This window comes from Gobius niger (genome assembly GCF_951799975.1).
Source record: "Gobius niger genome assembly, chromosome: 5".
In the NCBI taxonomy this organism is placed as follows: Eukaryota; Metazoa; Chordata; class Actinopteri; order Gobiiformes; family Gobiidae; genus Gobius; species Gobius niger.
In genome coordinates this window covers 21877518-21902426 of record NC_136856.1, presented here as the reverse complement: position 1 = coordinate 21902426, position 24909 = coordinate 21877518, and the positions used below count along the sequence as shown (strand labels likewise).

The window sequence follows — 24909 nt, the reverse complement described above, 5'->3', positions numbered from 1 at the left end:
GTTTAGATCGGTGTCTGAAAATACCTCGCATATTTAAGGAGCAAGGAAAATACTCAGATGACAAACATAAACTCTTGACAAAGGCGTAAGGGGAAAACGCCATCTACCGATAGTTGCTAGTACAATCCACCGCGCATGCGCACTTCACCGGTGAAGATGGCGACGAGTAATGGAGGAATGGAAGTGGACGGAGCAGGCGAGTTGATTTAACTATTATCATTGCCCGTGTAATGTATCTTTTAGACTCAACGTTGCCCTTTACAGATTATTTATTAGCACCGTTATTAGCGGCTTGGGATGCTGTGGCTGATCAAGAGTGCAGAGTAATCCTTTGTCAGTTTACCCTCCCGACTGTATCACCAAGCCCTCTAAATAATGCATGTTTTGATGATCAACGGCTTTTCATTCAGAAAATATGAGTCCACGTTTTAATATATTTGATAACTTTTTCCTAAACCTTCTAATACGTTATTTATATCAACTGATCTTGGGGTTTGGAAGCTACTATGCTGTTGAAGTCAAGGCAAATGTCCATGCTTGAATACAAGTTTTGCAATGTCAAATGTGTTTTGGAGTCTCACTTGCACATCTCATAGATTTTCAATGAGGTCAAGGTCTGGACTCCGTGGTGGACAATCCATGTGTGAAAATGATGTCTCATGCTCCCTGAACCACTCTTTCACATTTTGAGCCACATTAGATGGAATAACTTAATCATTCATTCATTGATTCTGGTAGTCATGTTATGTCACCTCATTCTTTGACCAGCAACCCCAGATGGAAGTGGCTAAGCAGTGTATTTTAGTTGATACTTATACTTTGTGTGGGAAGGATACACTTGATGATGCACAGAGTTTTGAATTGTCTGTTGTATGTTTGCAGCCAGCCCCAGTGTTATGGCTGCAGGGGTCACTGGGAGTGTCTCAGTGGCCCTGCACCCTCTCGTCATTCTCAACATATCTGACCACTGGATACGAATTCGTTCACAGGAAGGGCGGCCAATGCAAGGTAAGAATGGATAGATGCGCCATTTTTTGGTTAATCTGGTACTCATTTTTTATTTTTTTTATTCCGTAGTGATTGGCGCCCTCATTGGAAAGCAGGAGGGTAGAAACATAGAAGTTATGAACTCCTTTGAGCTTCTATCTCACACTATAGATGACCGGATACACATAGACAAAGAGTACTATTATACCAAGGAAGAACAATGTAAGTATGAGAAAATATTTATTAATTCATGTGAAAGTCATCCTAGTAGGTCTGTCACTTTTGTATCATAATGTTAATATACTGTTAATATTTCTGTGCAGTTAAACAAGTTTTCAAAGAAATGGAGTTTCTGGGTTGGTACACCACAGGAGGTGCTCCTGATCAGTCTGACATCCACATCCACAAGCAGGTAGGTAATACTTTTTTGTGTGTGTGTGTGTGTACACAGTTGAAAAGAAACCTCTACTGTTTTTGAGGCCTTCGTTTTTTGTCTCTTTCAGGTGTGTGAAATAATTGAAAGTCCCCTGTTCCTCAAGCTCAACCCAATGACTAAACACACTGATGTAAGTTTCCACCTGTAATATTGCAAAAAGAAATGTGTCATCCTAAGTAATGTCATCTTTTCTCCAGCTTCCAGTTAGTGTTTATGAATCTGTGATTGACATAATTAACGGCGAGGTACAGTTCTTCTCTTGTTGAGTTATTATAATAAAGTTTTGTTGTATTCCCCATTCAGAATATAGTTAATTATCTAAGTCATCTTTGTGCTTATAGGCAACCATGTTGTTTGCTGAGCTGACATACACACTGGCCACAGAGGAAGCTGAGAGAATTGGTGTGGATCATGTCGCTCGCATGACAGCCACCGGCACAGGAGAAAACTCGACAGGTTATCATCTATTATTATTATTATTATTATTATTATATATCCATTGATCATGGGCAGCACAGTAGCGCTTTTGTTTCACAGAGGGGAAGGTGCCTGCTTACTGCAGCTTAGCCTGGCGAGACCAGAATGATACCTCTCTATATTTTCTATACAGAGGGATATCAGTCTGGGACCCTTTGGCGGCATCAGAAAAGTCAAACGAGCCCTTGCAATCAGATTTGTTCATTTGTGGTCACATGTTGTTCGTGAGCAGTGTCACTCACAGGACGCGGAAGTCCCTTCAATAACAATCTATGGGCGGGGCACGAGAAAGAGAGCTTATTCCAATCGCCAGTAAATGACCAAAAAAAAATCATTGACAGTACCGGTAGATAAGTTTCTTGATTCATAATCCGTGCGAATATTAACGCAGAACCGCTAGTCACGCCGCACCAACGGCAGACACCCCCCTTCACTGATATAAATAAAGTATAATAATGCAACACCTCCATTCACACTGTGTGTGCTATTGTCTTCTTCTGTAGTTGCTGAACACCTTATAGCCCAGCACAGCGCAATAAAGATGCTGCACAGTCGGGTGAAGATCATTCTGGAGTATGTCAAAGCTGTGGAAGCAGGTGAGGTTTTATAAGCGGTTCTGAGTGCAGGCATACGTGCAGAAAACAGCTGTTTTCAAACTTGTGGCTTCCTTTCCTGATGTGTATGTCTTAAACACAGGCCTCTGAACATATGTTCATAATTACAGGACCCTGCATGTATATGTCAGAAGCATTTTTTTTTACTTGCAGTGTGCACTTAATTTCATTGTGTTTTTGTCTCCTTGTACCCCAGGAGAGGTGCCATTTAATCATGAGATTCTCAGAGAAGCAAACGCCCTCTGCCACAGACTTCCTGTCCTTAGCACCATGAAATTTAAAACTGACTTCTATGATGTAAGTTTACAGTGTTAAATTACTTTAAGAGTCCTTTATTGTGTTGTGTTGTGTTGTGTTGTGTTGTGTTGTGTTGTGATTATAGTGTAACATATCAAACAGTATATCAAACAATTTCTGGCCATTGACTTATATACTAATAATTGTTTATATGAGGTGCCTGATCAGGCAGAGGTGATTATCACTGAAGTAAATCATACTGTATCAAAAGAGTCACTTTAATAACTTAATATTTCTGCACTGCTTTGCTGGGTGTTTTGTTTGCTTTTTAGTTGTATATAATGTAATGGCCAGAGGGGCTCTGTTTAACTGTCTGTGTTTCCCCTACAGCAATGTAATGATGTGGGCCTGATGGCATACTTGGGCACCATCACCAAGTCGTGCAACAGTATGAATCAGTTCATCAACAAATTTAACGTCCTGTATGACAGACAGGGCATTGGCCGCAGGATGAGAGGACTTTTCTTTTGACCTGGCATCAGCCCATCAGAAACAGACGACAAGCAGCGGTTTTGTGTCTTTTAGGGTTTGTTTGTGAAATGTGAAGTTATGACACCTCAATATAAAAACAGAAGCTATTTAAACCGGACTTTTCAACACCACATACAAATAAAGGCACTTATTGACATCTCTTATAAGAATTTCTTTCAACATGTAATTATTACACTGTTCATTGTTTTACTTATCTATATGTAATAAATGATACGTTTTTCATGGGATTCATGTTAAATTATTTTTCAAGTCTATTTAATTAAACTGTGGGAACTAAGTGACTATAGACAGGCATTCAAGGTAACTTTCAGAGCATGCCTTAAAAAACTGTCTACCCTGCACTTTAAAATGAGCCTGTAAATCAGGTATGGGACCTTACTGTAGTTGCAAGTTTAATGTCTGGACCCAAGTGCTTGCAGTTAACAAGTCTTTTGAAGTTCTTCTCCTGCTGTTCTATGCCCTGGGAGGTGTAGATATAGGCAGTAACAGCAGGGAAGGCCCATTTAGGGCTCCAGACGTGTAGGAGGAACAGAATTTATATACATATTAATTATACAGCGGAACTAGACATAATGACCCTTGGCTTGCACGTTGGCACTTCCACCTTCCCTAGTCTCATTAAGGACATTAAGGAGCCAGCAAAAATACCCAAAATAGAGAAAGAAACTTTTATTTTTGATAGTCAAATGTTGTGACTTACATTGATCTTAATGTGTAAAAAAATTATAATTACAAAACAGAAAATGTATTTTTGACTTGTGCAGCTCACATGTTATAAACCAGTCTTTATTTATCGTGCCCTACTCAGCGTCCTCTGCAGGCTCATCAGCAGGGTCAGCAGGCTGGGGGTAGTTGAAGCGTGCTGGGTCGTACAACTCATCTCTGTGGTCATATGGAAGAGGATAGTAGTAGTAAGGGTAAGGATACAAGGGAACTTTCTTCCCAATGGGTGCTGGAGGCTCTGGTTCCTCCACCGGCTCCACTTTCTCTTCTTTTGGAACAGGGGGAGGCGGGGGTGGGGGTACTACCACTATCTTTCCCTTCACGGGCCGAGGAGGGTTGTCGACGAGGCAGTCTGGATCCCAGTAAGGGTCGCAGTCATACTCCATGCCTTTGAAGGAGCGGACAGGAGGAGGTGGAAGGGACTTCTTCACCAGGACTGGGGGTGGTGGGGCATACTTTTTAGGATGTTGGATCACAGGCACAGGCTCTGGGGCTTTCTGAGGTGTGCAGTGGGGGTGGTGGCGTGGGTCACAAAGAACAGGAATAGCCCCCGTAGGCAGGTACACAATGTGAGGCTTACACATAGGGTCTTTCGCGTTGCAAAGGAACATGACATCTGCCTGGGATGCAAGAGGGGGAGGAGGGGGGGTGGCTGGAGGATCTACGGGCTTTGGGACCCCCTTCATGGGAGGTGGGAGAGGAAGCAGCTTGCATTTCTTGTCTGTGGCAGGGTCGCACATTAGCGGCGGGACTCCCAGCTTGTTCTGGTAGTATGACGCGTTAGGACCATATACATGCTCCAGATACCTCATCTGTTGGTACAGCATCCGCAGCTTGTCAGTCTCATACAACTAAAAGAAGAGTGGTAGCAGATTAGTCTAAGCATTCAGTGCAAAGTCAACACACCCAATTATTTTTCAGTTGATACTCCCAATAATCCAGTTTCTAAAACCTCTGTCAGAATTCAATGGATAAATGCAATAATACAATAATGCAAGGGATGTATTGTTAGTTTAATAATAGTTGAAAACGAGCCACAAGTTCTTATCTGGTGTTTTACATATGAATGCGATCCCTTTCATGTATGTATGCACTGTCCTCATCAAATAGACCAGACTCCCTCACTTACCCCTTCAGTGTGTCCAATGCTGCTGTAGTAACGGTAGTAAGACTGAAAGTCAGGGTTGGCCCGGTACCACTTTGGGTCCACATTGCGCTTAGGTCTGGAGTGGCTCAGAAAGTCATTCGCCTTTTCTGAGTCTATGCTTAAATGGCCGACTGGAACCATTTCTGATAAAACAAAAAATAACACAGGCTATAAGCAGATTAAATGGAAAAGCTTGTTTCATGATGACAACTGTGTATTACACTGTACCTTCCTGCTTGATGACATTGAGCAAGGATTTGGCATCCAGCAGACCTACAGGAAAAATATTTACATTGCAATTTTAAATACAGTTTTACAACAGGGGGGAAAAAAATCAATTTAGAACACACCTGGAAGCCAAAGCAAACAGCATAGTGCCAGCTTTAATGTGGGAATCATCTTGACCCACCAATCTGAAATGATGTAAGTACAAAATAAAATACATTAGTTCTTATAAAGTGATTTTTTTTAGCTGTCCATGTGTCAGTCTGGTGGAGGAAATGACAGTAAAACTCAGTTGCTTACCTGGTCCAGAGGTTGCTGTGTCGGGCAACACAGAACAGTGGTTTAAATACTAGCCCGTGTGGTGTTACAGTGTAATATTTTCAGTTGACCAATGAGATTTCTCCATTTTAGGAGCCGAGAGCTGTCTCCTCCCCTCTATAAATATGGGTAAATGTGGGGCCTTAGTCACCAATTAGGAATAAACCCCCCTTGTTCAGGGCAGCCAACCTGTAAAGTGCAACTTCAAATGAAAACTCAGTGGAGCCTGCACAAAAGCTCCACCTGCTGTGACAACTGCTACGTTGGGGGAAAAAAACTGCCAACTGACACAATCCAACTTTTCTACATTAAAAAAATGACCTGAACAGTGTTTGAAGCTTTATTCAACTAAATTACAAAGAAAGAATACAGTATTTCATCTTCATTAAAACAGATATCTCTACTTTTCACTAACAGCACCATAAGAGCTTAAAGCATTTTTGCAGTGCCTACAGTACAAGGTTCAAGGTACTTTGGTCATAGAGAGAGAGAGAGAGAGAGAGAGAGAGAGAGAGAGAGAGAGAGAGAGAGAGAGAGAGAGAGAGAGAGAGAGAGAGAGAGAGAGAGAGAGAGAGAGAGAGAGAGAGAGAGAGAGAGAGAGAGAGAGAGAGAGAGAGAGAGAGAGAGCGAGCTGGAGAAAACCTGGAGAGGGTGAAGGCATCTATATACAGTATATAATCCTACCAATGGATAGACAGAGCCGGACTAAAGGACAGAGGCACTCATCATGGCTGCACAGGAGCAGGCCTTGAGCACCAGAGCAATAGAGGCCCAGATCTACCACACCAGACAAGACCCCAGGTGTAGACTGTGCAAAGAGGCCAATGAGACAATCCAGCACATAACTGCAGGGTGTAAGATGCTGGCAGGGAAAGCTTACATGGAGCGCCATAACCAAGTGGCGGGTATAGTGTACAGGAACATCTGTGCAGAATATGGGCTAGAAACCCCAAGGTCAAAGTGGGAAACACCTCCAAAGGTGGTCGAGAATGACCGAGCCAAGATCCTGTGCGACTTCCAGATACAGACGGACAGAATGGTAATGGTGAACCAACCGGACATTGTGGTGGTGGACAAAGAGCAGAGGAAAGCCGTTGTGGTCGATATAGCAATACCAAGCGACTTCAACATCAGGAAAAAGGAACACGAGAAACTAGAGAAATACCAGGGGCTCAGAGAAGAGCTGGAGAAAACCTGGAGGGTGAAGGCATCAGTGGTGCCTGTGGTCGTTGGGGCACTCGGGGCAGTGACCCCCAAACTGGAGGAGTGGCTCCAGCAGATCCCAGGAAATACATCAGACATCTCGGTCCAGAAAAGTGCAGTTCTAAGAACAGCAAAGATACTGCGCAGAACCCTCAAGCTCCCAGGCCTCTGGTAGAGGACCCGAACTTGGAGGGGAAAAAAAAGAGACCGCCCGCGGAGGGTGGTCTTTTCCTCCTATATTTATATATATACACACAAAAACAGACGTAAATGCACCACGCAGCAGTATTGACAATAGCAGTTCGGCCTTTCATCTGCTGATCTGGTTTAATGTCATTTCAGATGGGGCACTTTCAGCACTACAGAATTTTTGTGATGCCTGTGCCGATTGTTTAATTAAATGTATTTATTATAAGGGCAGTGCATGTTAATATACATGTAAATATGCCAGATTTAGCCAAAGGGCTATTTTTCATCTGTAGTCCCAGGACAGTTATGTGACCCCCTGAAGGGAATAAAAGTACAATTATACACATAACACTATGTAGTAAAGTGCAATAATACAATAAAATATTTAAAATTGTTTGTTCTTGCAGGCAATAAGAAATCAACTCCAATAAGAACTCCAGACAATGAGCAAGTCACAACTCAAACTGTATCAAGCCTGTGACCGCCTTGTGCATTAACCTAAAGAACTACTAAGATACTAATCCTACATTGGTCATCCGCCTGGGGACAATACATTGTTACGGCTCAAATGTTGACTCCATGTATAAAAATATTTATATTAACAGAAAATGACGAGCCTGCAATCTACTTCAGAAAACAGATTTCACAAAAATGCTGTAAATTGTACCAAATTATTACGTTGCAGGTTTTACAGTTAGGACATAAACTCTAAGTGGGTGCAGCAGTTTTGCTGGGAGCTACTGCAGGAACAAACCAGGTGTTCAGAGACTCGCATGGCACACTTCAGCTTTAACCTTATTTCAAGAAAAATAGGCAGTGTAATTGAACCATCAATTTATTATAACCATCTGTCACAATACAAGGCTCAATGTCTCCTTTCAGCCCAAATCCATTAAAAATATACAGGAATACCTAACAAAAGCAGGAACTAAGTTTTAGTGGAATACATATTTACAATTGTATGACTTGCATTTGATTTTAACTAACACGATTCTTGCAGAAGATATAAAATGCTCCCATAATTCCGCACAATCGAAAGGGGGAAAAAAAAGTATTGTTGTGAACGTGAATCCATTTTCAAAGTTCTTCAGGTTGTAGTCAGCACACAGTTCCAACTCTTCAAACAAAGGTGACGCGTGTGCGGGTGTGATTGATCTGCCACACATTGAGCTCCTCATACTCCTCCAAAGCTTCCTGGAACTGAGCTGGAGTATAGCCTCGTGAGATGCACCTCTGCTCCGCTTCAGCCATCCGGACCACTCCTCCAGAACCTCCACGCCCTGCCACGCCTTCTGTGGCCAGCTCCCTCACCAAGGAGAAGATTACGTCGGCAGGTCGCTGCGTCCTACAGACAGAGCGGGGAAACAAGTATTGATTTAGACTAGATCTTCATATTTTGGTCTGAGCTGTTGTCTGGCTACCGTGTGAACTACTGCCAGTAAAACCATTTACTGCTTCCTCCAGGATACAGAAACTCTAACGAAACCAAATACGAGAGGCTCATAAAGCCACTAGTCGAGGGCATCCTGTGACTCGTTATGGAACTCAACGCAAATACACAAGTGTATAACACACCTCGTGGAAGTGGACTTGTCAGCCTGGAGTGAATCCTTGGACATTTCCATCAGTCTCATTGCTTCATTAACATCTTCCTTTTCCACTGCATCCATCATACGAAGCCGAGCCTGATGACAACACAATAAAGAGGTGGTATTTGACAGTTTAGATCTCAACTCAAATTTAAGCAGACTGCTTCAGTCGCGTTGTGCCGGCACTGTCAGACCGAGACAAGTGCAATGCCCTCGATGATGGTCAGCAATTGCCCAAGTCTCCGCCTCTCAACACCAGCTAGTCTCCACACATTTCCATAAGAATATAGAACTATAGTTCATGATGTGCCGATTGCTCCAACCATGATCAGTTTTGCATGGGTTTGCACAGCTGCTCCTAAAGCAAACAGGCTGACTGCCCACCCTGCAAAGCTGACCAGGGCCAGATTGGTCAAAACCTATTTAACATTTTTGTATGTTCTTATTCTCAGGACTGTCAAATATAAAATACATTTCTTACACCTGTGTCTGTAGTGGATTGCTACAAATGATCAGCAAAAACATACAGCTCCAGTACAGGGAGTTTGAACGCGTTATTGGTACTACCCATAGACATGTAATCAGCCTGTTGCTAGGAGATTAGTCATTGACGAAGCGTCTTACACGTGAGGCAAAACATCTGTAGCACTAAAACAGCCCAGTATTGATGACGGCTCAACAATGTTTTGTCTACGAAGTCAAAACAATGGTGTGCATATGGAAGAGACGTTTTCATCTTTGTCAAACCTTCACTTATGCACACAGCTGGGGTTTGCCCTCTTGTGGAAGCAGTCAGTCACACCAGTCTGCCTGAAGTGCTGGTTTTGCAGTAGGGGAGGTTACTACCTGCACAAACAGCACTTTTAGCAGCCAGGGGCCTAACAGGCAGCTTGTAGAGCTGTCTCCAATGTATGAAAGAAGTGCTCACACTGCAGTAGAATCCAATAATGCTACCTGCACTGTAAGCACTTTATCACACACTGGAGGGAAAACAAATCCAGTAAAAGCCACAAAAAGTTAATGAAAACTATTTAAAAAAAGAAATCTTACCAAGGCAGTAGCAAGGCGCAAAATGGATAGCAGAGTACGAGCAGACGTGAAGGTGGTGTCTTTGCTAACACGCGCCTCTTTCCTCATCTCAACATAAGCGGCAGTGATGTAGTCCGCCAGGTTCTCGGGCACCACAGGCTGCTTCTTCTTACAAAGAGCAATGTAACGCCTAATAAAACATAAAGTGTTACAAATGGTCTTTCTGTGTTATAGAGCTGCGTTATATCTGACCTACCTCATGAGTTTCATGTCAATAGGAGTGAAGTGAGTGGGTGGCTGCCGTGAGTGTTGATGGACATAGGTAATGTGCTGGGCAAGACGCAGGTCAGCGTCAGGATCTGGTTTATCTTGGATCAACCACAGGAGGTCAAAACGGGAAAGCAGAGCAGCTGGCAGCTGGATGTTCTGCTCAATGGTTTTCTTTGGATTGTAGCGACCATAAGCAGGGTTAGCTGCAGCTAGAATAGAGCAGCGAGCATTCAGGGAGGTCATGATCCCAGCCTGCAAAATCACAAACGCGTTAATTTTGAGGTTTAATGTGGTACATCGAGGTAATCCCACAACCCATACCTTTGCAATAGAAATCGTTTGTTGTTCCATGACCTCATGAATAGCTGTGCGGTCAGCATCGGCCATCTTATCAAACTCATCAATGCAGCAGACGCCCAAATCAGCAAGAACTAAAGCACCACCTTCCAGAGTCATTTCTCCAGTGAGAGGATCGCGCATTACTGCAGCCGTCAGACCTACGCCAGAGGAGCCTCGCCCCGTTGTGTACTGGCCTGGAATCAGATTGGTCACACTTTAGTATTGAGGAGTTTGATGGCTCACATAAGTCAGTACTTGTAACATTAAAAGGGAAAAGGGATTCACACTACTCACTTCGCGGAGCCAAACGGTCAATGTATGACAGCAGCTGGGACTTTGCCACTCCTGGATCTCCCATCAAACAGATGTTGATGTTGCCTAAAAACAAGTGATTTTAGTAAAAATGCTTGAAACATTAAATTATCTCTAATAAAACCATCAGCCAAGCCCACCTCTTATCTTCATGCCTTTTGGCGCCTGCTCAACACCTCCCACAAGCAGAAGTAGTAACGCTTTTTTGACATCCTCATGTCCGTAGATTTCTGGTGCAATTGATCCAGCAAGTTTCTCATAAAAGCCTTCGTCTGCAAAACAGATATAATTTGAAAGATTACATGCACAAACTTCATCTAGACTTCAGTGCACAATCTCCTACCTGTGATGCTACGCAGTTCTTCCTCGCCCAGTTCCTCATTGCCAAGCTCATCATCCTCCGTCTTGTTCATGAGTATGATGCTGTGCGCCTCCATATATGTCTCCGACAGAAGACCCTATCATTAAAAAAACACAAAACATTCTTATTAAATAGACTGTTGCGATTATAAAAGCTGACCGTTTGTAGAGAATATAATCTTACTTGAGTGGCCTGAGCAAAGCCAGTACGCAGCATTGGGAGAAAGACTCCTGTGATGGCCACGTGGTCACCGGGCTGGGCAAGACGAGTGTTTTCTCCTCGTGCAAACACAGTCATACTCCTTGGAATATTACCCACAGGCACTTGGTCACTCTTTAAAAACATCAAGATGGCATTTACAAAGTGACCATTACTTTACCGGTTCAACGTGATACTGTAAATATTCTTACATGTTCTTGAATTTTTATGTCCTGGAACTTGACAAACTTGGAACCTCTGGTCTGAAGATAGAGGCGGCCTCCCGATTTGTTGGTGATACACTCTTGGCTGGGGCACATAACAAGGGGCATAAAAGAGGGCGACTGGATCTGAGGGGAGACACGTTTCATTAGGAATGTATAGGAACAGCCAAATAAGTTACGTGTCCTATGGATCCTTACAGGCTGATAGGTCTCAGCACCACATTGGTCACAAGTGTAGGTCGCAACAGCCATCATTGGTTTGACCTCTGTGGCTCGGGTCACAATGCCTCTGACAGTCACCAACTGCCCAATGCTGTCGGCCCGCACATCCCGCACCACTTTAGGTTTACCAGTGCTGGGAGCCTTGAAATACACCTCACTGGGAACAAAATGATTTATGTTTATCTATGGTGAAACGTGCTTGAGAAAACATTGAAAGATTTTTAATTTGTACATACAATCGTCTCATAAGCTCCGGTGGGTACTGGTTGTGGGGATCCCGCGTGTCTGCTGGATCACGGCCCCTTTGCTCCATCATCAGCCTGTGCTCAATGTACACGTCCAACGAGTCCTTGGCCACAACCTGAAAAAGTGTTATTAGCAAACAATTTCCCCAACAACAGAATTGAAGCACAGCAACAAACACACATACGTCTTTTTCCTTGTACTCTGGCAGCAACTCATGAACAGCCTCTGCAATCAGGCCACTGTAGCGTTTAGCGTTCTCACATATGCTCTCCACCAGATCAGGGTCTTCCTCGGCCACATCATCCAGGTCCACATGGAGGGACACCTTCTCCCTGTGGGCCAGTGCCACCTGCAGACACAGGCTTGGTCAATTCATACACAAGGTAATTCAAAGCGCTTCACAGTTAAACATTACAAGAATAAAATCAATCCATAAAACGTGAAGGCCATGGGAAGGCAATGAGTCTCACTGGACACTAAAGCATACTGTACAGATTTCTGAAGGATTTTCAGATAAAGACAATGGCATTTTTCTTTATGTTCGAATGTCTAATCATAATAACAAAAAAAGAAAAACTGTACTCACAAGCTGTGCTCCATATTTGAACTGCTTCTTCCCATTATCATCTTCTGTGTAAAACTCCTGCAGGAACCTTTTGAGCTTATCTGGAAATACACAATATTTTACTTAACACAAGAGACAGTTTTACATTAACCATTTTTATTCTATAATCCTTTAAAAGAAGTCAAACAATTGCTCAGAGCCCAGCCCGTGGGCAGTGGGCCTATACACCAGTATCGTTTGTTGTCCTGCTACGACCCCCTTTGTTGAGTAACATGGCATCCTGTAATCTCGATGAGTCACTATTACCTTTGGCGTAGCGTAAACAGCCCTTGATGCACTATACACTTTGTTTTTTGTAGAATACACGCTTCCACCGGTTTACGGCCATAAAACCCCCACTATGTAGCAAAAAAATACCTTATGTGGCAATGTAAACACAACAGACGCACTCCGTTCAGTGTCCATTTTCAAAAAGATATCCGCACTTCCCGAAAGAACTACAAAACCAACAACAAATCCCATTTCCACTACATAGGCCAACACCGGCGCTTTCTAAAGAACAGCGCGAATAATCTACTTACTTTGAGGCAGTCTGGGCTAATAAGCTCGTCTTTATTATTTCTCTGCTCGAGGATGTTATTGTAAACAAAGCAGCACATGGCTTTGTGCCTCGCCACACCAAAACCAATATCCCTCCGCGGCGGTTCCGCTTTTAAAAGTAGTCCTTATGTAAATCACGGATCCGTTTTGTCACATTCACAAATACATTGTAATATTGTAGGAGGCCGGAGTGGTGGATGTATTTTTTTTAAATGCCTACATATTTTACTCGATTTATTGCAATTGCTTCGATTCGAAGTGTAAGAACTGCCTTTATTACGTCAGGTTCATTATAAACGAATACACACAGTTCCCACAAAGTATACATACTTAATGTACGAATAACATGATGGTCAGTGATCACCCGTGAAATAGCGGCTGTCCAGAGACCACATGTCTACGTTTCTGACTCTGTTGGAGCAGGGGTTCCCACAGTGACCCCATTTTACCCGACCTCACGAAAAAGACCCAACATTGCAACGATTTAGCTGCATGAAGACAACTGAACCCCCATAGTTGCAGCACATGTTACAAAGTGAAGCAATGAAACATTTTTAATTAAGATAAACCTTGTGGACATCCAAAGACTCTTTGTTGTGAAGAGCTGCATTAGAGGCCGAGCTGATAAAACTTTACTGGCCGCAAACGTAAGACTGCATGCAGTTCAGAAAAGTCATCATTGTCCGCACAGTAAACCGACTCTGTGTGAAGCCTTGTTGTTGCCCCGTGATCTCAGTGAAGCTCAACCACTTCGTTAGAGTTAGTGTTGAGACGCCGGTCGGGGCTATAAGTTTTCTCGACTGGGCACAACAATAAGAATTGGATGTGATTCGACCTTTTCTACGTCTTTAAACGAACAGACACTGTTGGGACATGTGGCTACACAGTGGCGCCTGCTCCTTTGTTTAAGAACATCCATCCGGGTCACTGCGTTGTCCTCCACTCAAACAGAGTTACACAAGAAACTGAGGAGTAGGTTTGGACAAATAACAAAAATACACCCAGTGTGAAAGATAAAAGCCATTAACTTGGCAAGTCAATTTAACTTTGATCAATCTAACAAAAAGTAAAACTGACCCTTGACTTCAAAGTTAAGTATTCTATTATAAGTCTTCTACCTGAGCACATGCTGCAGCGACATGTGTACAAACTGTGCATATTTTCGTGTCTTTCTTTCTCTTCCACACTATCGCGCATCGGGATTTGTCAATGGAGGAAACCTGTTGCTGCCATGCAACTATGAAATTAATAAAGCAAATACATTACCTTTCTCTGCCGCATAATCCTTACGAGCCATAGCTGTTGAGTGGGTGAAAATGCTGTTGGAGCGGTGCAAAAATAACAGAAAGTTGATGAAATAGTTAGTTTTAAGCCGGCAACATGGACAAGACGACACTCATTCACGTAAGTCCTCCCTGCAGCAGACTGAGAAGTGGCGCCAGGCTGACGTGTCCCGCAGCCAATCGCGTGGCTTCATTCAGCAAAAAGAGGCGGGTTTTTCTGGTGGCGGGAAAGTGATGGCAAAGCTATGTCACGTGTGTTCAGTCACTTCCGCAACTTTATCACGGTTGGCGCGAAAGTATTGGGCGGAAAAAAAAGCTGGTTTTCAGAAATATATCATGACGTCATAAGCAGAGGGGGTCGAGGATGGGTCGAGGTGACAAAATATTTAAGTAATGTTTTTTTTTTCTCAAGTAGAAGTAAAAAGTTGTGACCAAAATATCTAAATATTTACAAAGAAAATCCCATAAAAATAATTCTAAAGAAAATAATATAATTAATTAAATTAAATAATAATTAAATAGAAGTAAAAAATACTGTAGTGTAAAACTGCTCTAAGTAGTTATGAAGCAACACTATTCTATTTAAATATAACCCATCAAGTAAAAGCAGAACATTAATGACATTTACGTTTATTTAAATTGCTCAACAACAGGCTCAATGTGGACAAACAATATCGGTCAGAAAACATTTAATCATAACGTGTTACATGGCACATACTAATTGGCATGCATTGCTCACTGATTTTCATCAAACTTAATAGGCCTGTAAATGTTGTAAGCTGAACAAATCAATCAACAAAATCCAAAAGTCAAACATGAACATGTGCTACAGAAGCAAATTTAGAAATACTCAAAGAATTCCACAATGTCAAAAGACTCTGTTAGTCAAAAAGCTCGTCAAGGACACTTGGTGTTGGTCGGTTTGACAGCTGAGGGGAAAAAAAAGCACTGATTCACCTCAATGGCTCTTTATGTAGGATTATAGTTTAATATTTTTTTTCTTTTGTACCTCAGTGTCTTGGTCAGCGTCGCTTTCAAAATCCTCAATAACAGGCTCCTCTTCTTCATTTTCATCAATCAGGGACAGCCTAAAAAGACAGCTGTTTCATCCTTTTGTAATGAAACAAGTGAAAACTTCCAGCGTATGTCTTACCAAGTGAGGTGAGAGTCAATCTTTTCCAAGGCGCTCTGGGTTGGGTGGCGCCGTTTGTTTTCAAATACTGCTTTCATCTGAGACCTACGTATTAACAAGGTATCACAAAGTGATTGCATTAAAAACATTTACTTGCAATAGGCAAAATCACAGTAAAACAAACTTAAAAGATTAAAAGCAAGATCAAGTAAGATCATTTAAAATCGAGCATACGTAGGTGAAAACTCTTCCTCAGATTGTTTCTCAGTTGAGATGCTGCCGCCGCTGATATCGGACTGTGGACTGACTTCCCCAGTTCTCAGGCCATTTGCAGGTTGTTTCTGGACAGTGGAGGTGAGGGTTGGAGTGAGCTGAAACGTGTGGACACTGCTGCTGTCCAACGCTGATGCTGTATTCATCGATCAGGGAAGTTATAATTTTTCAGTAACAGCACCTTTTGTTTTAATTTTTATAATTGTAATGCAGCATACCTCTTGCGGAGGTTCTCTTGCGTTTTGGCACAGGGCTGTTATGTGTAGAAACCGCTCCACTTTGCTCCCCGCCTTCCTGTTCCCTGGGTTTGGAACTGGATCGAGCCTCCAAAGACCGCTGATACAGTCTGACAGATGACCAGGAGAGGGCAGTCTCAGGACACACTGATTTTAGAAAGGAGGCACTGAAATGAGGGATGAGAAGTGTAGGTCAGGTCAAAGCTGCGCCCAGTCTGTTATTGTGTTTTATTGTGTGGTTTTTTTATTGGTTTGTTTTATGATAATGGTATTATATAAGTAAGGCATTGTCATCATCACTTACAATATCACATTTTGATCATAAAGTTAAAAGTTAGTGTGTGTACTAACAGCTCGGCGCGGCCCTTCGGCAGCAGCTTGAAACTAAACTCGCTGAGGACCTCGAGAAAAGGCACATTCTGAAGTTCTTCCTCTTCTTCTTGTGAGGCGCGGAACGCAAAGCGTATACCATCCCTAAAAAACAACGTTTAGAGGTCAAAAACTACATTATTATTAAAAAACAACCAAGCAAACATCTGACTTAATATTTTGCTCACATGTGCAGTGCAGCCAGTGGTTTGCTGGCACGATGCAGATCAATACCAAAGCTCATGGCGAGCCTTTTGGCAAGATCACGAATCTCACCAAGATCCTGCCTGCTGCGGTCCTCTGTCAGCATCTCAGAGAAAAACTATGAAAACACAAACACGTACTATTAAAAAACTGGTAGAAATGTGATAATAAATAATAAATATAAGCTGCACTTATTACCGCTGTCATTACAGAGAAGGATTACCTGCTGCAGACTCAGGCCAAGGGTCTTCGCACTCTGCACAGGACTGATGAGCTTAGTCCTGCTTATAGTCTCCTTAATGATGTCACCGTAGTCTTTGAAGAACTGGGGGAGAGAAAATGTCATTAAACTAATCTATTTTTATAGTCATCCGTGCTTGTTGGAGTTTGTATTTAAACGTTTTGTCGAATACAACACCACACCACCCTCTTACATACAGTACCATATGCTCCTTGAAACCCAAGTATAAGTGATAATAAGTGGCCTCTATTAACCCTGATATTTCCCACACCTTGCTGTAGTGTTTGAAGACAATCGTTACAGCAGAAAGGTCCAAAACTCCATAGATGACCAGTTTGCAGTAACCAGCCAAATGATTGCGCTTTCTCTGAAGCTGGGTTATCTTCAACTCATCATCTTTTTCTCCTGAGATAACAAAAATACTAATGAAAAAATTATCAGAGCATTGTTTGATCATTGTAATTTTAACAGATAAAACATGCCATTAAGTTCCTCTTCATCAGAGTCAGAGAATACATAATCCAGGAGATAAGCAGCCATCTCTGAGCGCAGGGAGTCCGAGGGCAGGTGCACCAGCATCTGCAGCGCTGGCTCTGAGCTCGCAGATGTCTCACTGAACAGCAGCAGCAGGTCACACAGCAACTCAAACGCCTGGAAACAACGTACCGGGTTAACTACTACATCCATATTTGAAAATCATTTCCAGATTGAAAATGCCTCACCTGATCTCTGATCTCAGCCTGAGCCACAGACAGACAGGCCTGACAGACTCTACAGAAGGAACGGACCTCTCTTTTTAGGATCTTCATTTCTGCCTGTGTGAACACAAAGTTATTATTGACATCATTGCCAGTGGTTTCAAGTCAAGTCTAATGAAAATATAACAATTTACTGTAATATCCAAAAGAAATTCATTTTATTTTTGTTTTCCAAGTAAATGGTGTTAAACACAGAGCACATTCCCTATGTAGCCTTGTGACTGTATCTAAAAAAGATGCTTTTCTGATTGCTTTGTGTCTGCGCAGCTGGTGATCAACCCATGACAACCACATACATGGGAGTCAGGGGTCAGCTGTGAGGCAAGAGCACATGTAGCTCATTTAAACATACGTCACTGAATAAGCAAATCATCAGACAAACACCTCCTTTGGTGCAGAGTTGACAATATTGACTTGGGCCCACATCAAATGAAAAGCAGAACATTTCAGTGCAGAGGTCACGAGCTGCAAGTAAAAAAAGTGTTATTTTATTTAATAATTCAGTGAAACTTTTAAGCATTTCATTCAAATTTCACTAAAATTGGTTCGGAGAGCACAGCCACCTCCACTTCCAGCTGCATGGTGTCCATTCTGCTGCTGAGGAGCTGAAGGCAGCCATCAAAGAGCTTCCAGGCAGTTGGATCTTTGGCACTAAAAATGCAAACCAATGCAGATGTATGCACACTCGGTATTAATTGTTGTATCAAAGCCATATGACTAAAATAAAACAAACCAGCTCAAAGCTCCAATTCTCTTTAGAGCCACTGCAGCACTGTACACGTCATCATCATCAGCACTGCCCTACAAATAAAGCACTCCATTAGCGAGACCTTGCTCCTGTTACAGGTGGCTTTATGTTCTTTACCTGCAGTAGCTCATTCAAATAGCTGTTGAAGCAGTCTGTAAGGGTGTCCAGTAATTGACTGAATGTGGTGTGAGCTCGGGTGGAAAAAGCATAACGGTCAGAGCACAAACTGCAGGCCAAATGTGCACATGCCTCCAACACAGCATTATCTGTGTGCTTCTCCACAATCCCACAGATCTGCGACAGCAGCTGGTCAAGATGCTGGAGGAGTGACAAGTACACAATAGTAAAATAAAACGATTGCTTTGGTTTCCCTTTTATTAAATGAGAGTGGTCTGATTTACATTTGACATGCGTGGAGCACTACCGAGCAACTCCAAGTCAAAATAGAGAGGAACTTTCAGAAGAAGGGTCACTTTTGCTGCATCTGCAGAGTACTGTAAAGGAAGAAAGAAACAATAACCAAATAATGGCAACAGATCTTTTACTTTGTGTTATAGGTTTAAAAATGTGTAGAAACTATAATACTCGTTACCTTTGTCAATAACTGTGGAAGTAAAGGAATAAAGTGAGCAGTGATGCGGCCTTTGTCCTGCTCTTGGATCTTCTTATCCTTCTGACTCAGAATCTAAACTCAAGTTGTGATTTTTTTAATATATATATATAGGTTTCCAGTAAATAGACATCTATTGCATTCAACAAGAAAGTGCACAGTATATGTGCTGGATAGAAAGGAAATTCCAAGTTGTTTATACCTTTTTTCCATGTGTCCTCCCCACAGGTGCTGTAGCCTGCGATGCCCGCTGAATAGCACATACCATCAACTCTATCAGAGCGCCCTCCTCCTCATCCGTCATATCTGACATTATGAGAGATGCAGCGATGCAGGAAAGAGTGGGAGGCAGCACATACAATGGGAACATAACAGGTGAGCATGTCATTGATTTTTAGACTCTGCAATCATTGCAATAACCTGATACATTGTCGCACTCTCACCGGTTTCTACAAGCAGGTATGCCGTCATCGTCTCCCAGTCTCTCAGCTCAGACCCAGCCACATCCCAGAGGCCATCCACCAGGTATGCTCCATGTTCATGGAACTACACGACACACGAAACCATTAGGCATCATTAAAAGCATCAAGACCAAAACAAGTGCTTGGAAAGCTCAACCTTAAAGCGAGCACAAGGCAAACAAAGGGATATTTTCATAATAATCTGTAGTGTGGATAGATTAATGAAGACAGATCCATCTTACTTCACACTGAATGTAGAAAGCAATGAGCATCTGGATGAAGGCAGCACTGTCACTCTTAAAACTCTCCTGCTGTTGTTCAGCATACATTATTTTCATTCTGAAGCACAAAGACATTGCATAAGATTAGAGGAACAGGTAAATTTACTTAATACTGTGATCAGCTCAAAGGTGGTGATGATACATTTTGTAGTGTGCTTAACAATGACAGTGATGTGGTTGACAACAAATACATAGATGAAAGTAAACCTGTGGTGAAGGAAGTTGCCGGCAGCACATGCCAAACCGCGATGGGAAGCGTAAACAAGAGGGTAAATGTGCCCACATTCCTCCTCTTTCAGACCTTCCTCTGTGCTCCTGTGTGAACAGAACAGGCTGAATATAACAGGTACATCCTTGCAGCTCATTAGGGATTTATTTAGTCTTTATTTATTTATTCCAGTCATTAGTTGTTCATCCAAAGAATGAGTCAGTGTTGCAACTTGACAGAAAACCTGAGAAAATCGTGACTCAAATGTGAATCAGCAGTGGAAATGACAAAGAGCACCATCACAGGCATGAAACAGTCGATGTTTCATAATAAATGCATCTATTGCACATACTGTAAAGTGTTTTGTGAGAAGAAAAAAAATTAAATTTCATTTGTCATTTCTTTTTTTACTCATGACAAGGCAATGGGCCAGTGTTCTTGGGACTCATAATTAATCATAATCTGCCTGATTCTTAAGTAAATTGTTAATTAAAACACAAGTAAAACTCAGAGGATTGGGAAATGATTTGCAGACGACAGTGAGAGAATTAATTTTCTTACATATGCCCTTACAGTCGTATAGTTTATTATTTATCTAAGTAATGCGTTACATGTTTTATGTTTCATGTTGTATCGACCCCTCCTGGAACCACTTATGTGATGAGTTTTATTGGTAGCTGCAAGGAAGTGTATAACTCGTTAATGTTTCAAGATATTCTCACTGTTAACAAGTGGATTGACATTATATATACATTTTTTTAATAAAAGGAAAGAATCACTTTCAAGTTGAAACTACAAATTGATACAATGAATATTGGTCAGAATGGTTAAAGTACATACCGGTATGGCCAGATTTTGTTTGATTCTGTAAATGTTGCATTTATACAACATTGTGTATTTGTGAATGCTACTTATGGCTTCATTATGTAGTTTTATCATTGTTGCGTTGTAATTAGCTTTACTCCTTTTTTGGAATGTATACAGTATTCAGCTATGTAATCTTACTTAAGATAAATGCCATCTTGAGTGCACATACAGTAATCAATTTTTGCCGTTGTTCTTTGTTTGTTCCTTTTGTACAAAGTCCTTTTGTATAGTTAAATGAAAAACTTTATAGCATTGAGTTTGGGGGTAGGCACTCATTTGAATCTTGCTTCAGCCCACTCCTTTTGAGCAGAATGCATACTGCTCAAATAAACAAAAACTTAACTAGTAGTCAGTCTATATGTTTGTGTTCTTTTGTTGTAATGAATGATAAAAAAAAATAACATTTGTAAAACAACCTTACTTTTGCTTTTAGTATTTTTGCTTTTGTGAGAATTCTTGCATTGCCTGTAGCAAACAGTACCACACAATCTACTCGACATAAAAAGCTCACTGTTGGATCAGCTGCAACAGATTGACCACTTCCAACGCTACGTCTGCTTCTTTGTCCAGCACCATGCTGAGTATCCTCTCCTGAACACACACAACCAACATATGCAGAGGCTATTCCACAAAACATACTTCCACACTGAAGAAGAGCAGAGCCTTTATCAGCAGCAGCACATGTGGCTTCAGAGAGCGGATTGTGTTTTGTGCTGAGATTATTAGCCATCAGTAATTGGCAGCAATTAACGCTCCTAGACATACCCAGACAAAAGAAATCAGAACAGCGCAGACAGTGTCAGACACACCAAAAGCTTGAACAATAGATTGAAACAGACAAACATAGAGACAGAGGCAAAAACAGTGAAATGAAGGGCCTGGCTAATCCATAGGGATGGTTTACTTTAAATCTGCTGGTAAAAAGCTCCAGGCGACCAATGAACTCTTTTTCTTGGTACAGTCCCTGCAGGGCACGCACACACTGCAGACGCACTGGACTTTGCTGAAACAGAAGGAACATCACAAATATTGAGCACAACAGCGCACGTCATTTGTGAGTAAGATTGTGATATCTAATTTGCAGATACTGAACAGTGCAACCCCTTTAATAATCCACATTTATTGGTGTGTTTTGTCGACTGAAGACATCATTTATTCCCCAGTGTGATGAATACATTAGAGCTCAAACCTTGTCATGCAGGGTCCACCCCAGGTACTTCAGACAGCCGTCGTTCAGGAAGTCCTCAGGGTCTGTTTTCAGCCACATTCCCAATTCCTCAATACAAGCAGCGCGGATTTCAGGCAGTTTGTCCCGATAGCGATGCACAAACACTCCGCGGAACGTTGCATTCATTAAAGAAGACAGCTCCTCTCTATTTTCATGCAACTTTACACATTTTGGGCAGTCAGTATATTTGTGTCAAGTATTTACATTTTTAGATTTAGATCTTGTACCTGATAAAGGGTGGCCTGAAGCTCTTCTAGGCTTTCAGGGGCTTTTTCACGCGCTGTCTTACTGTTTTCAATGTCATATCGCCGCTGAATGGTCTGCTGCTGAACGAACAAGTGTGCGGCAACCTCGACCAACTCTGTCATCAACTTTATGGCTATAAAAGAAAGAACAAGAAGATGAAGAAGCAAAAACCTTCTACATGTCCCCGAGTATTTTGGATATGTACCGAGCAGAGTGCTGGTGTGTCTGAAGGCTCGGACTTGGGAGTCCGACAGGCCGGTGAGCAGAGCGAGGAGTGAAGGAAAGAGATATTCGTCATAAATGAGACTGTTCCGACATGACCGCACCAGCACCCTGGCAAATTCACACAAACTGGCTTTGAAACGCTTCAGCCGGGGCCCTGGGGTGGACAGCGGATAGTTCACCGAATCCTAAGAGATCAAATAGAGCACGGCATTGTTGTTATCACAGCATCATTAATTGGTGTATTTGACTCCAGCCCCTGAAAACAGAACTGAAAATAAACCTTCCCGTCCACTGTTATAATCTTTTCGCATGTGATGGTGTGAAATGGCTTACTTCAATAATTTCGAGTAGATTATTGCTAAGAGGGAATTCAGCATGAAGTGGAAATAGTGTAAAGAATCATCATCTTCTTCTCACCTCGTTGAACTCTTTGGTGAGGGTGCTTATTATCTCTGCGTTTTGCATACTGTCGAACATCTCTCTCGTAACCACACCTACGTGAAAAGGACCAGGGCACAAGTATCTCAGATGAATAAAGACGCAAAGTTAAGTCAACAGAGCAGAGGAGAAGAATGAAATTGGCGACTTTAATCTCTTAACTCCCACCAGAACCGAGCACATTTTCTCCAGTTTGGCCTCACCCAACAACACAATAAAAACGTTTGGATCAGTTTTGTAGGTCTTAGCTTTAAATGAGGTGTTACACTGGCCTATAAACTGTACGCTCCAGTCAAGAAGCTTTTAGATTTGAGTAAAACCGAACTGGAGAAATGCGCTCGGTTCAGTTAAGGGGTAAGATTTCAAACAAAACTGTACACATTACAAGAATAGTTTGACTCCTTTTGGCTGACCTTTACATCCACAAGCCTGAAAAATGAAGTTGATGAGCACCAAAAGTCCAGCCTCACGACTCGGCTTGTAAGTGTCCAACCACTCGTCCACCACCGCCTTAAAATGGCAGATGCAGAAGTTTTTTTTAGTCATCACAACAAGAGGATTTACAAAATAAAAAATCTATATATTGTGACCATCTCCCCCCCCCCCCCCCCCAAGTTGGAATAAATAGGAGTTGCCGGTTTGGTCTTCAGGGTCCAAAAAGACTTCCCTCCTCTTTCACTTATAAAAAAAGGACGTAACAGAGGGAGTCACATCCATCAGCCACTGACAGCTCACGCTAATCACTTCCATTGTTGGCTCTGATGGACTAATTTCCCTTGACTTAGCAGGAGTTTTGCTATTTTACGTTGTTTGCTTTTGCTTACCACCATGGCACCCTTGCCGGACAGCACTGCGTTATAGAGATCATCCGCACTGATCCCCTGGTTTCCGTCCTTTGCTCTGGCAAGAGGCCGAGGAGAAATCTGCTGCCGGGCCGCTCCCCGAGAGGGCTTCTGCGGGGGGATGTCCACAGTAGTTGTGGGGCTGTCGGTAGGACTGGGCACACCCCTCGATGGAGCTTTAAGCCGGGATCTTTTCGGTGGCTATGGATGAAAGGGGACATAAGGGCAGCTCAGTAGGGAACACTGGGTGAATTGATCCAACTGACAGTGGGAGCAAGGCAACACACCATTTCATTTAAGAGAAGAGAATTGTAAAAGAAATAAATAAAATAATAATAATACTGATCCAACTCACAACACATGTTTAATCCAAACTTTTGTTACCTTTATCTCCGGCACTGATGCCTTTTTACGCTTGGTTGTTTTTAGTTGATCCTCATAGTCACTTCTTGGGTCTGAGAAGTCGTCCACTTCCTCAAGACTATAAGACAGAGGTGCATGCATGTACGTGAATGTTTCTGTTTTTGTACATTTTCAGTGTAATATAGTGTTACCTGTCCCAATCAGCGTCCCCACCGGCGAAGTCTCTTGGTTGGGGCATCTTGGGGAGGATCACCTAATGTCTGACAACCAAAAGTTCAATTATAACTTTGTTGAAAATCACTTATAAATGCGGGAAATCAAAGCTAGGTTTGTTGAAGTGGAGACCCAACACAGCCCTGATTGTAACCATAGTTGTTTTCGATCAAATCTAGAAAACATTATAAGTAACTGAGGAGTGTTAAGGTCAATGTTAACCGCACAAGCTACAGCTAAAGCGGCTAAAATGCTAAATACAGTACCTGTCGTGCGAGTGGCTTTGTTACTCAACACAAAAGGAAATTAGTTCAGGGAAACGAGTCAAAATGTGCCTTGCTACAAAATCAACGATGTAGAGTTTTACTTCACAGCTTCGTTATCGTTTTGCCGCTAGCCTAATAGAAAACGCGCGCAAAAAACGCGTCCATTCGCCAAAGCTGCGGATCGGCTTCCGTCTCGAAATGTTTGTTGTGTTCGGTCTAAAATGCTCCGGTGCGAGTTGGGGAGGAACTTTTTTTTGCGTACTTAGATGTTTGGTCAAATTGCATGATTTTACCATTACATTCTACGGAACTGGCAGGCTTGTGGCGCTTTGCATTTTCGTGCGTAAAGACGTT

The 24909-nt window shown here is 42.3% G+C and overlaps 4 protein-coding genes across 5 annotated transcripts; 1 reads left to right on the top strand and 3 right to left on the bottom strand.

Moving 5' to 3' along the window:
- The first annotated feature begins 72 nt into the window (after window positions 1-72).
- Window positions 73-3493, top strand: cops6 (COP9 signalosome subunit 6). The gene is made up of 10 exons (XM_079556901.1): window positions 73-196; window positions 883-1008; window positions 1078-1209; window positions 1311-1399; window positions 1491-1553; window positions 1621-1668; window positions 1765-1879; window positions 2404-2501; window positions 2716-2811; window positions 3142-3493. Exons 1-10 carry the CDS (start codon window positions 136-138, stop codon window positions 3280-3282), a joined length of 969 nt encoding a protein of 322 aa, XP_079413027.1. The 5' UTR covers window positions 73-135; the 3' UTR covers window positions 3283-3493.
- Window positions 3494-4103: 610 nt separating this feature from the next.
- and4 (actinodin4) lies at window positions 4104-5572 on the bottom strand (the record flags this gene model as incomplete). Its single annotated transcript, XM_079557170.1, has 4 exons — window positions 4104-4877; window positions 5156-5316; window positions 5402-5446; window positions 5524-5572. The coding sequence occupies 4 exons, from the start codon at window positions 5570-5572 to the stop codon at window positions 4104-4106; spliced, it is 1029 nt and encodes a 342-aa protein (XP_079413296.1).
- A 2404-nt stretch (window positions 5573-7976) lies between these two features.
- Window positions 7977-14476, bottom strand: mcm7 (minichromosome maintenance complex component 7). Of its 2 annotated transcripts, none has more exons than XM_079556881.1 (15): window positions 14330-14476; window positions 12485-12564; window positions 12083-12247; window positions 11889-12013; window positions 11629-11809; window positions 11419-11556; window positions 11192-11341; window positions 10991-11105; window positions 10788-10919; window positions 10630-10713; window positions 10318-10529; window positions 9983-10248; window positions 9748-9916; window positions 8684-8793; window positions 7977-8453 (listed from the first exon to the last, which is right to left on the bottom strand). In XM_079556881.1, the coding sequence occupies exons 1-15, from the start codon at window positions 14358-14360 to the stop codon at window positions 8228-8230; spliced, it is 2184 nt and encodes a 727-aa protein (XP_079413007.1). In that variant the 5' UTR covers window positions 14361-14476; the 3' UTR covers window positions 7977-8227. The 2 variants fall into 2 exon arrangements, with proteins under 2 accessions (XP_079413007.1, XP_079413008.1); XM_079556882.1 differs by lacking the exon at window positions 14330-14476 and adding an exon at window positions 13045-13151.
- Window positions 14477-15206: 730 nt separating this feature from the next.
- stag3 (STAG3 cohesin complex component) lies at window positions 15207-24388 on the bottom strand. The gene is made up of 31 exons (XM_079556736.1): window positions 24268-24388; window positions 24098-24194; window positions 23696-23914; window positions 23285-23381; window positions 22851-22927; window positions 22414-22618; window positions 22190-22341; window positions 21924-22121; window positions 21639-21737; window positions 21246-21325; window positions 19867-19974; window positions 19621-19717; window positions 19361-19463; window positions 19120-19223; window positions 18900-18992; window positions 18709-18801; window positions 18425-18625; window positions 18293-18360; window positions 18123-18210; window positions 17944-18024; window positions 17524-17616; window positions 17284-17452; window positions 17073-17206; window positions 16784-16885; window positions 16545-16678; window positions 16339-16461; window positions 15970-16154; window positions 15713-15887; window positions 15500-15583; window positions 15356-15434; window positions 15207-15275 (listed from the first exon to the last, which is right to left on the bottom strand). The coding sequence occupies exons 1-31, from the start codon at window positions 24312-24314 to the stop codon at window positions 15228-15230; spliced, it is 3633 nt and encodes a 1210-aa protein (XP_079412862.1). The 5' UTR covers window positions 24315-24388; the 3' UTR covers window positions 15207-15227.
- Window positions 24389-24909: the final 521 nt, after the last annotated feature.